This window comes from Petromyzon marinus, chromosome 47 (genome assembly GCF_048934315.1).
Source record: "Petromyzon marinus isolate PM22_M1 ecotype Great Lakes invasive population chromosome 47, UKy_Petmar_22M1.pri1.0, whole genome shotgun sequence".
In the NCBI taxonomy this organism is placed as follows: Eukaryota; Metazoa; Chordata; class Hyperoartia; order Petromyzontiformes; family Petromyzontidae; genus Petromyzon; species Petromyzon marinus.
In genome coordinates this window covers 10,238,830-10,255,204 of record NC_133713.1, presented here as the reverse complement: position 1 = coordinate 10,255,204, position 16,375 = coordinate 10,238,830, and the positions used below count along the sequence as shown (strand labels likewise).

Below are 16,375 nucleotides of genomic sequence, written 5' to 3'. Positions count from 1 at the left end.
CCCTCTGAGTGTGTCACACCCGCTCAATGGGACTCGTGTTGTGTGCACGGGCTGGGGGTGGGGCGGCTGAGCGAGTTTGGCTGTCGGGAGACCGAGACGCGAATCGGCCTCCCAGGCATTTTGCACTGCGACAGCTGCGGCCACGTGTCTGGGGTGGGGGCTGGCTTGTGTCATAACAGCAACAACACGCGTGTGTCGGTGCTGGGGGTGGTGAGTGAGCTGTCTGTGTCTGTCGGTGTGTGGGGAGCGGTGGTGTAGCGGTTAGCGCCATGCTGCGCTACGAACCTGGCCACCCGGATTCGATTCCCGCTCGCGGCCGACACCGGTGACGATTATATTAACCGGTTCTGGGCCTCCCCTAGGTCGACTCAGCCTCAAATGAGTACCTGGTGCTGCGTGTAAACATCGCTACTGGGGAAACGAAGGCGGCTGGGCGTGGTGCTGGCCACCCACCCCCTCGTGTGCCGTGCCGGCCTTCATAGGTGTTCGCTAACAGCACTTGCCCCAACAGTCTGTTAAGGCTATACGGGGGGGGGGGGGTCTTTGTGGTGTGGTGGTGATGATGGTGCACCTAACCTGGCACAAGCGCCGTGGCGAACGGAGGTTGTTGTTGATGGCGGTGGTGGTACGGCTAATAATGATTATGCTCGTGGCGGTGATGTTGTTGATGGCGGTTCTAATCAATGGGAGTGATGTCAATGATGGTGAATTATTTCCACAGCATCAATCGCGACAACACGTATACACGCAGCTTCACACCGAAGACTAGTTTCACATCACAATCACTTTATTGCCGTTTTTAGCGAGGTTACGAAGTGCTCGCTAACAACGCTCGCCTCCGTGAAGCCGACAACTTACTCGAGTTTAACAGCAGTGGGCAGTTGCATCGAATTTACGAAAAAAGTTCCTCTCGCTCTTAATTCGCACTGCTTTAAATTGCAAACTCAGAGAAACTATGCTAAAGTCATGGCCACTCCGTTTGTCAATGCTGGCCTATGGCCACTCCGTTTGACAATGCTGGTCTATGGCCACTGGGTTTGACAATGCTGGCCTATGGCCACTCCGTTAGACAATGCTGGCCTATGGCCACTCCGTTTGTCAATGCTGGCCTATGGCCACTCCGTTTGACAATGCTGGTCTATGGCCACTGGGTTTGACAATGCTGGGCTATGGCCACTCGGTTTGTCAATGCTGGTCTATGGCCACTCCGTTCCGTTTGACAGTGCTGGTCCATGGCCACTCCGTTTGACAGTGCTGGTCCATGGCCACTCCATTTGTCAATGCTGGCCTATGGCCACTCCGTTTGTCAATGCTGGCCTATGGCCACTCCGTTTGTCAATGCTGGCCTATGGCCACTCCGTTAGACAATGCTGGCCTATGGCCACTCCGTTTGTCAATGCTGGTCTATGGCCACTCTGTTTGACAATGCTGGTCTATGGCCACTCCGTTTGACAATGCTGGCCCTTGGCCACTTCGTTAGACAATGCTGGCTTATGGCCACTCGGTTTGTCAATGCTGGCCTATGGCCACTCCGTTTGTCAATGCTGGTCTATGGCCACTCCGTTTGTCAATGCTGGTCTATGGCCACTCCGTTTGTCAATGCTGGTCTATGGCCACTGGGTTTGACAATGCTGGTCTATGGCCACTGGGTTTGACAATGCTGGTCTATGGCCACTCCGTTTGTCAATGCTGGCCTTTGGCCACTCCGTTTGACAATGCTGGCTTATGGCCACTCCGTTAGACAATGCTGGTCTATGGCCACTCGGTTTGTCAATGCTGGTCTATGGCCACTCCGTTTGACAATGCTGGGCTATGGCCACTCCGTTTCTCATTATCAGCCGATGGGCATTCGTTTATCTTGTCAGTTGTAGTCTGTCCCGAGTATAGTCGCTGACGTTAGTTGACGTAACCGACCACCGCCCGTTTGTGTTTACCAACTGATGCCACTTGTTTTTTTTGTCTGCCAGATACAACACACATCTTTGCCATGTCTCTCTATCGGAACTCCATCTGGTTCATGAAAGGGCTGCAGGAGTACACAAAGTGAGTGTCACTCTTTTGGGTTATTCGGAGTCTTCATTTGTTAAATTGTCATATTTAATTTTACGTGATGTGTTTTCTTGTCATGTACAGGTTTAAATTTTTTACTTCATGGGCCATTCCCCGAAACGTTGCCTATTGTATACTTTTCATTTTAAGGCCGCAGTGTTATTCGTTTTTTTCATAATTTATGTTTGAGTTTTATTCCCGAAAAGTCATGATTGATTCCGTAGTGGATAAAATCGTTAACGCTTTGCGGTAAAGTGTAAAAACCGATGACGTGAATAGACTGAAACCTCGTCATATAAATGTGGAATTAGTATCACCGGTTCAGGGACCGCCAATAGAGATGAGCATCAATACCTGCTCGTTTGCGCAGAGATAATTATTTTACAAAGGAATGAAAATCAAACGGTGCTCACATGGACGAGGTTTGGGAGAGGGGGGGTGCACGGGGGGGTCAACGCCCCTGTCAAACTTGACGCCTTTATTAATTTATTTTTAGTAGTTTACAATAAATGAATTACATGAACCCGCACCAGCCCCCCCCCCCCCCCCCCCCAAATATAGAAGTCAAACTCCGCCTATGGGCGCTCGCTCGCTCCACTCGACAGAGCCAGAGATGGATACAAGACAAGGATCCCCCATATAACCGAAACGGACATTTGGGACAAGTGCTGTGAGCAAGTAGCACTTATGAAGGCCGGGCACGGCACACGAGGGAGTGGGGTGGCCAGCGCCTCGCCCGGCCGCTTTTGTCTCCCCATTCGCCGTGTTTACACATCGCAGCAGGTACTCATTTGGGGCTCAGTCGACCTAGGGGGAGGTCCAGGACTGGTTCAGAAAATCGCCACTGGTGACGGCTGCGAGCGAGAATTGAACTCGGGACGTCGGGTTCGTAGAGCAGCGTAGCGCTAACCACGACACTACCGCTGCCCACGCACGGTGACACATGGAGATACACAGAGAGGGACACACAGTGATCAGGAGACACGGACAGAGATGCTGAGGACACAGAAGGAGACTGACAATTCAAAATACATGAAAAGAGAGAGATGGAGAGAGACAAACACAGAGACACAGAGACACACAGAGATAGCCGTACGGAAAGGGACACAGAAACAAAGGAAGAGAATTAGGTATCTTTCCAATTGCTGATCTAACATATGTAATGATCGATGGCTTTTATATATTTTGATTTAAAGCTTTCGTGACTGCAGTAATTCATATTCTTAGTTTTTTCGGTAAAGTCACGTTGAAGAGAAACAACAAAATAATAAAATATATATAAAACAATAAAAAATTCTCACGACGCTTCGACCATAACTCAAACGGTCATCTTCAGGTGTGTCGGTTTGCATAAATTTATTTTTAAACGGCGCATTTATTTATATATATATTAAAAAGACGTTAGTGTCACGCGCAGCGATTTGGCAGTTTACCCAGGACTAGTCCATCTATATTTTGAAAAGAGGAGGGGGGAGACGAAATTTTTAAAATGTATGCTGTCTGAAAGCCAATGTAAGCGTGAACAATCAATTAAGAACTGAAATGGTTTATCAAATCTTTGCAATGATTGCTAAGATAGAATCCACCTTCTCGGTTGAAATTGTCTCTGTGCTTGTATATGTGGATAGCCTCATGAACGAATCTCTCATGGAAGCCAGATGGCTTACAAAGAACCTCTGTCTTGGAAAAGTCAATGGCATGTGAGCCTACTGAATTAGAACAATGATCTGCTACGGCCGAGGTGTTGGTCCTACCGTGTTTAAGGTCTGCTTTGTGTTCACGAATGCGGTCCGAGACATGGCGTTTGGTTTCTCCAATGTAACTACTACCACAGAGGCAACTTAGTTTGTAGACACCAGGGTATTGTATGTCCGGAATCACATCTTTTACAGACGGAACCAGATCACGGATTTTATGTAATGTGTTGAAACGGACCTGGATCTTGTGTTTATTCAAGATTTTGGAGATCTTTTTTGTGATCCCAGCAATGTAGGGTAAAGTGATGGTTTTGAAAGGCTCCTCAAGAGGGTTCTTCTTCATGGTTTGAGTGATAGCTTTGCGGATTGTATAGTCGGAGTAACCATTAGCCCTAAGAGCTTGGTGTACGTGCTTGAGTTCACTGCTTATGTGTTCCTGGTCGGATATGCATTGGGCTCTATGATACAGAGTCTTGATGAGAGAATTCTTCTGTGATGGATGGTGGTGGGAATCCGGTTTCAGATAAGCATCCGTATGGGTAGCTTTCCTGTAGACAGAGTGGCTCATTGAACCATCAGGTCTCTTTTTAATTAGGACATCCAAAAAAGGTATCTTGCCATCTATTTCGACTTCCATGGTAAATCTGATGGCTGGGTGTATGGAATTGATGTGGTCGAAGAATTGGTCTAGAGCAGGCCGGCCATGTGGCCAGATGACAAAAGTGTCATCCACGTACCTCTTCCATAAGGTTGGGCGCAGAGTGGCAGTCTGGATGGCGTCAGTCTCAAATTTCTCCATGAAAATGTTAGCTATAACTGGAGAAAGGGGGGAGCCCATTGGGGTGCCCTCAGTTTGTAGAAAGTTCCATTCCAAGTGAAGTATGTATTGGTTAAACAGTGTCTCACCAGGGGGGGTACCTCAGTGTTTAGTCCTTGATGAACCAAGTCTTCAATGATTGCAATGGTGTCAGGTACAGGAACCTTGGTGAATAAGGAAACTACATCAAAACTGACAAGCAGGTCGTCTGGGGACAGGGAAATACCCTTGATTGTTGATACCAGGTGAGTAGAATTTTGTACCGCAGAGGTGGTCTTTCCAGTGAAAGGACGCAGGATTTCAGACAAAAAACGAGCTAGTTTGTAGGTGGGGGAGCTGATAGTAGAGACTATGGGACAAAGAGGTGTATCAACTTTATGTATTTTTGGTAAGCCGTATAATCTTGGTGGCCTGGCAGCAGAAGGTTTCAACGAAAACTGTTTAGATTGATCAATTAATGCGGTTGAATCAGAAATTATTTTGTTGGTTTGTGTGACGAGGCTGTTGGTGGGATCTCTTTTTATTTTTGTATAACTACCATCGTCGAGTAATTCTTTAATTTTGTTGTTGTATTCTATTTTATCCATGATGACAGTAGCATTGCCTTTGTCAGCTGAGAGAACTACAATATCATTCCTCTTTTTTAATTTATATAATTCAAAACGCTCATCTTTGCTGAGGTTGCTAGCTGGCATCTTAGCGTTTTTGAGGGTTGCAGCGATTTCAGGTCTTGCTACGTCTGCAGCGATGTGACCCAGGCCCCTGAGAGCAACGTCTACTTGGGCAATTATATCATTAACTGGTATGTGTTTAGGTGTGACTGCAAAGTTTAGACCTTTAGCTAAAACGGATTTCAGACCATCGGAAATAGAACTGTTACTGCGATTAATTACGACTTTATTAACGTCTAACTTTTTGGTGTGTGGGTCCGGTCTTTTGTTGAAGAGGAGGTTAAATTTGGAAATCAGGTTTTCCTTACATTTGGTCGACATAGTAGCAGCTGAAGAGGCAGTCATATTGTCTACATGTTCCCAATCCGATGTGGACATTATTGCCGTCAATGATAAGTGTGATTTGTAGAGTGTCTTGTCTAACTGATCTAGTTCTGTGCGTATAAGTCTGATTTTTTCTGAGATAAGAGCTAAGCTAGTTTTGAAAATAATTCGTTTCGCATTAGAAGAAGTTACAGCAGCAGAGGTCAGTGTAAATGCGATTGGTATTACCCCAGAGTCACGGCATCTCTTCAGGAAGGTGAGAGACTCGATCAGCTGAGCTTTCTTATCCCGGAGTTTGTTGAAGGATCTTAAAGTTACGTGAAAAACCCTCCCCGTAGAGGCGATTAAATTTTGATTTAAAGCTTTCGTGACTGCAGTAATTCATATTCTTAGTTTTTTCGGTAAAGTCACGTTGAAGAGAAACAACAAAATAATAAAATGTATATAAAACAATAAAAAAAAATTCTCACGACGTTTCGACCATAACTCAAACGGTCATCTTCAGGTGTGTCGGTTTGGTAGTTATACAAAAATAAAAAGAGATCCCACCAACAGCCTCGTCACACAAACCAACAAAATAATTTCTGATTCAACCGCATTAATTGATCAATCTAAACAGTTTTCGTTGAAACCTTCTGCTGCCAGGCCACCAAGATTATACGGCTTACCAAAAATACATAAAGTTGATACACCTCTTCGTCCCATAGTCTCTACTATCAGCTCCCCCACCTACAAACTAGCTCGTTTTTTGTCTGAAATCCTGCGTCCGTTCACTGGAAAGACCACCTCTGCGGTACAAAATTCTACTCACCTGGTATCAACAATCAAGGGTATTTCCCTGTCCCCAGACGACCTGCTTGTCAGTTTTGATGTAGTTTCCTTATTCACCAAGGTTCCTGTACCTGACACCATTGCAATCATTGAAGACTTGGTTCATCAAGGACTAAACACTGAGGTACCCCCCCTGGTGAGACACTGTTTAACCAATACATACTTCACTTGGAATGGAACTTTCTACAAACAAACTGAGGGCACCCCAATGGGCTCCCCCCTTTCTCCAGTTATAGCTAACATTTTCATGGAGAAATTTGAGACTGACGCCATCCAGACTGCCACTCTGCGCCCAACCTTATGGAAGAGGTACGTGGATGACACTTTTGTCATCTGGCCACATGGCCGGCCTGCTCTAGACCAATTCTTCGACCACATCAATTCCATACACCCAGCCATCAGATTTACCATGGAAGTCGAAATAGATGGCAAGATACCTTTTTTGGATGTCCTAATTAAAAAGAGACCTGATGGTTCAATGAGCCACTCTGTCTACAGGAAAGCTACCCATACGGATGCTTATCTGAAACCGGATTCCCACCACCATCCATCACAGAAGAATTCTCTCATCAAGACTCTGTATCATAGAGCCCAATGCATATCCGACCAGGAACACATAAGCAGTGAACTCAAGCACGTACACCAAGCTCTTAGGGCTAATGGTTACTCCGACTATACAATCCGCAAAGCTATCACTCAAACCATGAAGAAGAACCCTCTTGAGGAGCCTTTCAAAACCATCACTTTACCCTACATTGCTGGGATCACAAAAAAGATCTCCAAAATCTTGAATAAACACAAGATCCAGGTCCGTTTCAACACATTACATAAAATCCATGATCTGGTTCCGTCTGTAAAAGATGTGATTCCGGACATACAATACCCTGGTGTCTACAAACTAAGTTGCCTCTGTGGTAGTAGTTACATTGGAGAAACCAAACGCCATGTCTCGGACCGCATTCGTGAACACAAAGCAGACCTTAAACACGGTAGGACCAACACCTCGGCCGTAGCAGATCATTGTTCTAATTCAGTAGGCTCACATGCCATTGACTTTTCCAAGACAGAGGTTCTTTGTAAGCTATCTGGCTTCCATGAGAGATTCGTTCATGAGGCTATCCACATATACAAGCACAGAGACAATTTCAACCGAGAAGGTGGATTCTATCTTAGCAATCATTGGAAAGATTTGATAAACCATTTCAGTTCTTAATTGATTGTTCACGCTTACATTGGCTTTCAGACAGCATACATTTTAAAATTTCGTCTCCCCCCTCCTCTTTTCAAAATATAGATGGACTAGTCCTGGGTAAACTGCCAAATCGCTGCGCGTGACACTAACGTCTTTTTTATATATATATAAATAAATGCGCCGTTTAAAAATAAATTTATGCAAACCGACACACCTGAAGATGACCGTTTGAGTTATGGTCGAAACGTCGTGAGAAATTTTTTTATTGTTATATATATATTTTATTATTTTGTTGTTTCTCTTCAACGTGACTTTACCGAAAAAACTAAGGCTTTTATATATATAGATGCCACTTTTTCTCTTGCTTAGTTGTGCTGTACCTCTATGCCCCCCCCCTCCCACATCTGATCTGCCCCCTTCGCTTTCACCGATCCGTACCGATCAGCGTCACGGGTTTACGATCATGGCCCCCCGTGACCCCCGCGACACGTGTGGCCTGGGCACGCTCTCATCCAGCAGCGGATCAGCAAACTGGAGGCTGCCACACGTCGGCGCGTTGGGGCCCACGCTGACCACGGTCTGTGACCCCCCCCTCCCACCCCGCCCTGGCAGGGGCGGCTACGAAGCGGCCGCCAAGAGCTTCCGGGCCCAGGATTTGGAGGTGGACGCGAGCGGCCGCTCCTTCATGGTGACGGGGGCCAACAGCGGCATCGGCAAGGCGACCGCCCTCCACATGGCCAAGAGAGGTCGGCGGGAGGTCACGGAGGGGAGGGTGGGGGGCCGGTCACGAGGAGGGGGGGGTGCACGGGGAGATCACGGGGGAGTCACGGGAAGTGTGTGCTTGAGCGGGTGAGTGGATGATTGAGTGACAACGTGAATGGGTAGGCGAGTGAATATGAGTGGGTGATACGATGGGCGAGTCAGTCAGTGAGTGGGTGGGTGAGTGAATTTGTGAGTTGGTGGGTAAGTTGCTCCCTGCCTCTCTTACCATGTGACTCCGTGCTCTTGAGACATCACTAATGCACAATGTTGTTGTTGCACCAGTGCGTGCGAGTTGCTAGTGGTAGTGTCGCGGTTAGCGTGCTGCACTATGAACCTGGCGGCCCGAGTTCGATTCTCGCTCACGGCCAACACCAGTGATGATTATTGTAACCGGTGCTGGGTCTCCCCTCGGTCGACTCAGCCTTCAACGAGTACCTGGCGCGGTTTGTAAAACATCGCCACTCGGGAGGGTGATGGCCACCCTCACGCTCGTGTACCGTGCCGGCCTTCATCGGTGCTACTCGCTAACAGCACTTGCCTCAAAAGTCTGCTGAGGCTATACGGGGATCTTTGCCTTTGTGTGCGGAGCAGGCGGAGCCGTGCACCTCGTGTGTCGTAACCGCGAGCGAGCCGAGCAAGCGCGCGAAGACATCGTGAAGGAGAGCGGCAACCAGGTGCCCACCTTTGACCTCTGAACTGCGTGACCCCCGATGCCTTGTCCACTAGCAGTATTGTATCGGAGCAGTGGCTCTCAACCTTTTTGTGATGGGTTTCTCCCCCCCCCCCCCCAATCAAGAGCGCTGGTTCATTACCTTGCAATTCCCTCCCCATCCCTGTCTTTCCCCAAGTTCTTACACCTTTGCTCAGTTCAATAAACGTATCGACCCTTTGTCTGCTGTTCGTTTCTGGCACGCCTGGGCGTCGTGAGCCTCCGGGATTGCTCTCAGCAAACGTGATGAAATAAAACTAATATCCGTGCTTTTTTGTGTACATTGCAAGCGGCATAATTTGTCCGTGCGTCCGTCGGTCACACAGCGTCTGCTTGGCTCGTTTTCAGGGCAGTCAAGTCGGGGGTGAATTCTTGCCAGACTAAAAACAGGGCCCTGTGTCATTGCTAATGAGCTATTCACCTGCCCTGACCATTGACCCGTGTAAAATATATATTAATAAGATGACCGAAAACGTGCAGCATGCTAATCGCGTAGCGTTTTAGAGACTTTCCGCCAAATCGTCCGTTCTCCCGTCTCGCGGCAGAACGTGTTCGTGCACCTGCTGGACATGTCCGACCCAAGCAAGGTCTGGGAGTTTGCGGAAAACTTCAAGAAGGAGAACGAGACGCTCAACGTCCTGGTGAGGAGGGGGGGGCGGGGGGAGGTGGAGGAGGAGCGAGTCCTTGACATATACGCCACGGTGACGAGATGTTAACTACCTCGCCTGGTATACACGAGATCGTGGGTTCTACCCCGACCCTGACACCTGTATATTTGCTGTTTGCATGTCTCTCTCTCTGCCCGTGGTCACGATTTTCCTACGGTTCCTCCGGTTCTTCTCGCCACATTTAGAATCGACATGCGGTTTAGAGTATTTGGCTGCGGTAATTTTCCACGCCACGGTGATGATGACGATGACGACGATGATGACGATGGTGATGATGATAAGCCCACTTCGTTGGGCTACCATTTGTGATGGCCAACTGGCTTCTGAAAAAGAGCTATGATAGCTCAGTGGGGGTCTTACCTGGTCCAACATTTTTTTTTATATATATAAAAAGAAAGATACACGAAGAACTACGGCGAAGGCGTTGACGTCGGCGGTGGCTGGTGGCGGCTGCTCACTAGCGGGGTGGCGGGACGTGGCTTCGCTAAATGGATTTTCGCGTTTGTATCATTGTTTTTATCAAGCAACGCTTGCCTGTGCAGTCCATTTCCCAAATTCGGCACCTTGCTAACGAGTGCAGCCGAAGATGATCGCACTACGAGTGGTCTTTAAACAATAAAACTCTTCATCTGTCCCAAAACGGCGGAAGGAAGACTGCTGCGGCACCCCCCGTTTGAACACGACGACCAAACAAACTGAAGTCTCCACCGGCGTGAGGCCACGCAACGCCGCGGCTGAAAGGCCCCCCGCCCTCGCCCGGCGTGGCCGAGCCGGTCAAGCCGCCGCCCGCACCGACACGCCGAGCGGTTTGGCCTTTTGGCAAACCGCTGGCAGCGGCGGCGGCAAGAGCGAGCGACGTGGTGCTTCGGTCGCGCCGCATCGTTCCGCCGAAAGGTTCCCGTCCAGCTTCGCCCGGGTGTTGGCCAAGGGCCGGGACCGAGCAGAGCGGAACGGGGGAAGTGTTGCCACCTGCAGGTTGCGGTGGTTGCGCGCGGTGTGGATAAGATTAAACGGTTCGTGCCGGGGAGGAAACCCACTGCCATCACCGCCATCATCGCCACCATCAACACCACCACCATCGCCGCCACCACCATCAACACCACCACCATCGCCGCCACCACCATCAACACCACCATCGCCACCATCACTATCACCACCGCCACCACCACAGCGCACAAGAGGGAGGGAACTCCAGGTAGTGTCTCTCTCTCCACTAATGAGCACACGCACTCTCTGCCCGTAGGTGAACAACGCTGGCTGCATGGTGAACCAGAGGGAGCTCACCGCGGACGGACTTGAGAAAAGCTTTGCCACAAACACACTGGGTAAGGCACTATAGTCAAAGCCTCTGTGGCCTTTGGGAAATTACCCCTCTGCTTTCTCACAGATGTTGACTCCCTCGCCTGGTATACAGGAGGTCGTGGGTTCGATCCCAACCCTTACGCCTGTTGTATATTTGAGCTGTATAGCTCAGTGCTGCCTTACCTGGCGAATTAAAAAATATAAGTTTACAAACCCGCTCCTTTTGAAGGCCACAGAAATGTCGATGAACGCGTCGAGTTATCTTGCGAGCGCTGTGCTTGTGCCCAGCTGCCAACGCAGCCGCGGCAAACATCTCGACATCGACACGGTGCGTTAACGGGGCGCGTCACCCCGCCTCGGTTCCATTTCTTTTTCCGAAGACGGGTTCCAACCTGGGCGGTCTCTTGGTTGGGCGCGACCGAATCTCCTTGTACGCGGGCGCGTCTCGCAACCGGGTTGCGGAGCCGTTGCGCAACCGGGTTGCGGAGCCGTTGCGCAACCGGTTGCTTGCGGCCGGGACGGACGACTTTCAAGCGGCGGGTCCGCTCGGCGAACTGCAGCGAGCGTGTTTTAAAATCGGCGCCGTGACACGTTTGAGAACTGGCGGCCGCTCGTTGCCGGGTCTCGTCTTGCCGTCATAATAATCGTCGACTCGTGACGCCGTGCCACCGCCAAAGAGCCGCGTTGCAAGTTGACGATTATTACGACGACGTCGTCATAACTTCACTTGTCACGCCCCGCGTCCGCTGCCACTGCGTTCGCTCCTCGCTCTCGTCGAGCGAGACGCGGGGACGTCTCAAGAGGTGCGAGAGGGAACCACAGACAAGGTGGAAGGCAGCAACAGCAGCAGCCAGGTAGCGGGGAGCCAGTGCCAAATTCCTCCCAAAGCTCTGCGGCCCTCTACGTATTAAGGTGTTATCGGCAAATTAATATGCACGTGGGAGGAGAAAACCCATGCGTGCGTGGGGACAACGACCTACCCCATACAGATGGAACAGGTGGGTTCCACAGCAAGTGTACGGGCTCCTCGACGCTCACGCTAAGACAGTTCCACGCGACATCTGCGCGCGGTGAACCACCAACCCTCGCTGCTGCCTCCACAGCGCTGGACTGCAGGCAGCATTGGGGCCGCGGCCGCTGCCCCAACGTCATCCCACGTTACGGGCGGCGTCACCTCGTCGCGCACCTTGAAGCTTGACGACGTCGCGTTGGGGAAAAATCATGACCGGACCCCCGTCCGTGTGCGTGATTTGATTCGATTTATTTCTGTTTTTTTCCCCCACCCCTTGCTGTCGATTTAATCAGGCACCTACATCCTCACCACGGCCTTCTTGCCCCTGCTGGAGAAGAGCGGCGACGACGCTCGAGTGGTACGAACCGTGAGGCGCGACGGGGGGGGGGGGGTGCAAGGTCATTGCGTGGGGACCGCCGCGGTGCATTGTGGGCCCAGGAACAGTTTTGGATATGGCCTCAAATGAGTATCTGGGCAGTATGTAAACATCGCAAACAATATTTCAAGTCTATGTAGACCGTATCTTTTTTTACTTACTTAGCACTGTACATAGCCAACCGTGCTAATCAAAGGTGTGGGGAAAGACAACGAACTAAACACAAAAAGCAGTTCGAGAGAACTGAGTTTTCAATCTAGATTTTAAAATGCATAGCTCCAGTGGCTTCCTAATATCGGACGGAAGAGCGTTCCAGACGGCCGCAGAAGCGCATCTGAAAGCGCCGCGCGATGCGGTGACCGCCGTCTTTGATCGATGGCCCAGCAGCCAAAATGTGTGTAATGAGCGCGACCATATCATAACGTATCCGTTCGGCGACCGGAAGCCAACGCAGCTCAGCGAGCACCGGACGGCCACGGTCGGATCTTGCAGTACCCGTCACGACACGTGTGTGCGCACGTGTGCAGGTGACGGTGTCGTCGGGCGGGATGCTGGTGCAGAAGCTTGACCCCGATGACCTCCAGGTGGAGCGAGGTCCGTTTGACGGCACCATGGTCTACTCCCAGAACAAGGTCAGCGCGATGACCGCTCTACAATTCCCTTCTCGCGTGTCCTGTCCGCTCTCGGTTTTGTAGCTATACCTCGCCACGCTGTCCAGCGCGGGATGGTGAAATATAATAAAACATCATATTGTCTCGGCTCACCGGTCAGTCAAAGAGCAATTTTCGTTACCAAATTTGAGCGATTGGATATGACGGCTTACTCGAAATTATGCCTCGTGTCTTCAGGAGAAGATCCAGAAAAGTCGAGAGTAAAATCCAGGAAGTGTTCGACGCTTGTTGCACACGTGACAAATGTGTCTGTGTCCCGGTGGTGGTAGGGCCTTGACGCCGGGTCATTGCGTGGCCTAAACCCAACAATCTCTTTGTTTGTCGTTCGGAACGCGATCGCGAGCAGCGGCAGCAAGTGGCGATGACCGAGCAGTGGGCAGCGCAGCACAGAGGCGTTCACTTCTCCAGCATGCACCCGGGATGGGCAGACACACCCGGTAACACAAGAGACACGCACAAATCACCCGTTATGCTGGACTTAGGTACCACCGGTAACACGAGACACGCACAACCCACCCGTTACGCTGGACTTAGGTACCACCGGTAACACACGAGAGACACGCACAACCCACCCGTTGTTGAACTTAGGTACCACCGGTAACACAAAAGAGACACACAACCCACCCGTTACGCTGGACTTGGGTACCACCTGTAACACAAGAGACACGCACAACCCACCCGTTATGCTGGACTTAGGTACCAACGGTAACACAAGAGAGACACGCAACCCACACTTCACCTGGCGTTATGCAAATCCTCATTTGGCCCCCGCCTTGACCGGAGCAGTACAAGGGCAATTCCAGGATACCGGCCTTAAGAGGCGCTCGCTAACAGTGCCCCGTCCCCCCGCAGCCTGCGAGGCTAAACGGCGACGGTGCCGGCGGCGTTATGTCTCTGTGCAGCGGTGCGCACGGCCATGCCGGAATTCCACCGGCGCATGAAGGGGCGGCTGCGCACGGAGGAGCAGGGCGCCGACACGGCGGTGTGGCTGGCGCTGTCCCCCGCCGCTCGAGCCCACCCTAGCGGCCTCTTCTTCCAGGGTAAGGGCGCGAGAGCAGGAGGGCCCCAGTTGCGACGTCACGGGACCTCGTCTTTCCCTAAGCCCGATGTTGGCAAACGTAGGTTTTGGCAGCTGTCGCGATTGGTGTTCGCTTATGAAAACTTATTTCGGGTGCGACTGCGCGTGACTTGCGCGCGTGTATTGTCGAACTTCTTTTGCACCGTACGTAGACCAACCGCGCTCCTCAGAGTTGTCGCTCAAGGTCGCCCACTTCCCTCCCGGTCTCCGTAGACCGCGAAGGCGAACGGCGATACTTGGGGAGTGGAATGTAACGCGATGGTGGTACCATCGCGATGGCAAAGAGGCTGTTCCTGCCAGCGACTGTGCATTGAGTCGGTGTGGCGTCACCCCCAGATCGCAAGGCTGTGGCGACGCATCTCCCGCTGGCCTGGACTCGCTCCTCTGACGCCGAAGCGCAGAGGCTCATGGGAAAACTCGAAGAAATCGCCGCGCGATTCAAGGTCCCCGCGTGAGGCGTCCGAAGAATTTGGAAGATCGTCGCCGATTCTGCCAGATTCACGACTTGGGACGTATCCTCGATTGGAGCGAAATTAGAGGGGCTTTTTATATTTTGGTAAATTACGATGTTGGGGATAATTTGAGGCCGACTGACCTGTGTACCGCTCTTGTTTTTTGTAAGCAAATATTGCCGTCATTTGTGTTATTGAGAACAGTTCAGTAGCCGTTGAAATGAAAGCGAGGCAGTGTGGGTATTGTACAGCATTCCTATGCAGAGGCAGCAAACTATTTGGAACTTGTCATGACATTTTTGATTTAAAAGCTTTCGTGACTGCAGTAATTCATATTCTTAGTTCTTATTGTTATATATATTTTATTATTTTGTTGTTTCCCTTCAACGTGACTTTACCGAAAGAACTAAGAATATTGTCATGACATGTCATTTCAAACATCCATCCGTACGTTAAACCTATTTATTCAGTAAATTCAAATTTTACGGCCTTTTGTGAATCCCGCTTCTGGATGAAAGCCTCCGCACGCTGTGTCGGCGATGGGGGTGGTTTGGCCGTACTTCACCACGCCCGTCACTTGGTGAACGGGGTGCCGAGGACTCTGCTCCGCTCGCACCCCCCCCCCCCCCCCCCCCCCCCCCGCTGATGTTGGACGTGGCTAAAAGTCAAACGCTTGCTTTCCAGTTTAAACGTAGCAGGCTTTCGCGACCAATATTATTCATAATTATGAGTTGCTTTCCAGGTTCTCGTCACAGTTCACCAACCAGTGCCACCACGGCACCCAATTCTAACGGGGGATGGTGCAGAAACTCCCCAACATTTTTACGGTGATGATGGGAGGACATGAATGTCAGCCCGAACATAAGTGTAGGCAATGCTCGGGCAAATGTTATCTGCAACGCATTGTGGGCGAGTTTTGTATGAATTGTGGTGGATTTGACGTGGCGTCTAAATGCAAGCTCATCTCAAGTCGCTGTGGAGTAACGGTAAAAGGGTCAGCGAGCAATTTGATGGAGTGCTTCGGCTCCTGTTCACAGCACTGAACCACTGCAGGAAATTCCACATTGCTATGCCAGGGACGAATCTCCCTTAGAGCACAGCCACTGTTGACTTCGCCACAAAGTGGTACTAACTTTATTGACCCTCAACTGCAAAGCCACTTGAGCCAGAACGTTTATTTTTCGGCGGCCATCAGGCCAGCTACGGTGCGTCCCGGCCATTCTACAGGGAGGGAGACGCAGTCAGCCAAGGAGGGGAGAAAAGGGAAGGACTTGAGCGTGGACTTGAACAGCGGCAGGGATTCAACTGCACGGATGGCTGGTGGGAGTCCGACTATCGTAGTACCGGGTGAGAATGTAGTCCTTAAACGAACTGGGGCCTGAACAATTGCAAGCGGAATTGGACTCGGAACGCTCCGTATTAGCCAGGTAAATCTACAGCTCTTTCTCAGTTACTCTTAGCATTTTTAAAAATGTCAATTGACCGCACTGCATGCGAACTGTCAGGTTTGGGTGTTTTGCATTGGGGAGAATGTGTATTTATGTCGAACTTCTTAAAGCACCGTACGTAGCCAACCGGTGCTCATCGGAGGTGCGGGGGAAGGACAACAAACTAAACACAAAAAGCAGAATGTGTTTGTAAAACATACGAAACGACTTTGCTCATTCTGTAATTTACCGGCACTGATGTAACAAAAATGTGTGACCTCTTATAAAGTGACTTTAAATGGTATTGTTGCACATTTGACACTGGAACCTTTTTTTC

General features: G+C 50.4%; 1 protein-coding gene across 2 annotated transcripts; it reads left to right on the top strand.

Annotated features, from left to right (window-relative positions):
* Positions 1–93: 93 nt before the first annotated feature.
* DHRS12 (dehydrogenase/reductase 12) lies at positions 94–16,342 on the top strand. 2 transcript variants are annotated; one of them, XM_032971917.2, is made up of 11 exons: positions 94–210; positions 1,968–2,043; positions 8,194–8,327; positions 8,935–9,017; positions 9,598–9,693; positions 10,964–11,045; positions 12,328–12,392; positions 12,938–13,042; positions 13,428–13,518; positions 13,984–14,121; positions 14,496–16,342. In XM_032971917.2, the coding sequence occupies exons 2-11, from the start codon at positions 1,988–1,990 to the stop codon at positions 14,612–14,614; spliced, it is 969 nt and encodes a 322-aa protein (XP_032827808.1). In that variant the 5' UTR covers positions 94–210; positions 1,968–1,987; the 3' UTR covers positions 14,615–16,342. The 2 variants fall into 2 exon arrangements, with proteins under 2 accessions (XP_032827808.1, XP_075930504.1); XM_076074389.1 differs by lacking the exon at positions 94–210 and adding an exon at positions 238–325.
* Positions 16,343–16,375: the final 33 nt, after the last annotated feature.

Bases quoted from the DNA above. Each gene is read 5' to 3' on its own strand.
- DHRS12 (XM_032971917.2), top strand. From the start codon at position 1,988: ATGTCTCTCTATCGGAACTCCATCTGGTTCATGAAAGGGCTGCAGGAG. The intron at 2,044-8,193 runs GTGAGTGTCACT...CCGCCCTGGCAG, and splicing joins GGGCTGCAGGAGTACACAAA to GGGCGGCTACGAAGCGGCCG. The intron at 13,519-13,983 runs GTAACACAAGAG...GTCTCTGTGCAG, and splicing joins GGGATGGGCAGACACACCCG to CGGTGCGCACGGCCATGCCG.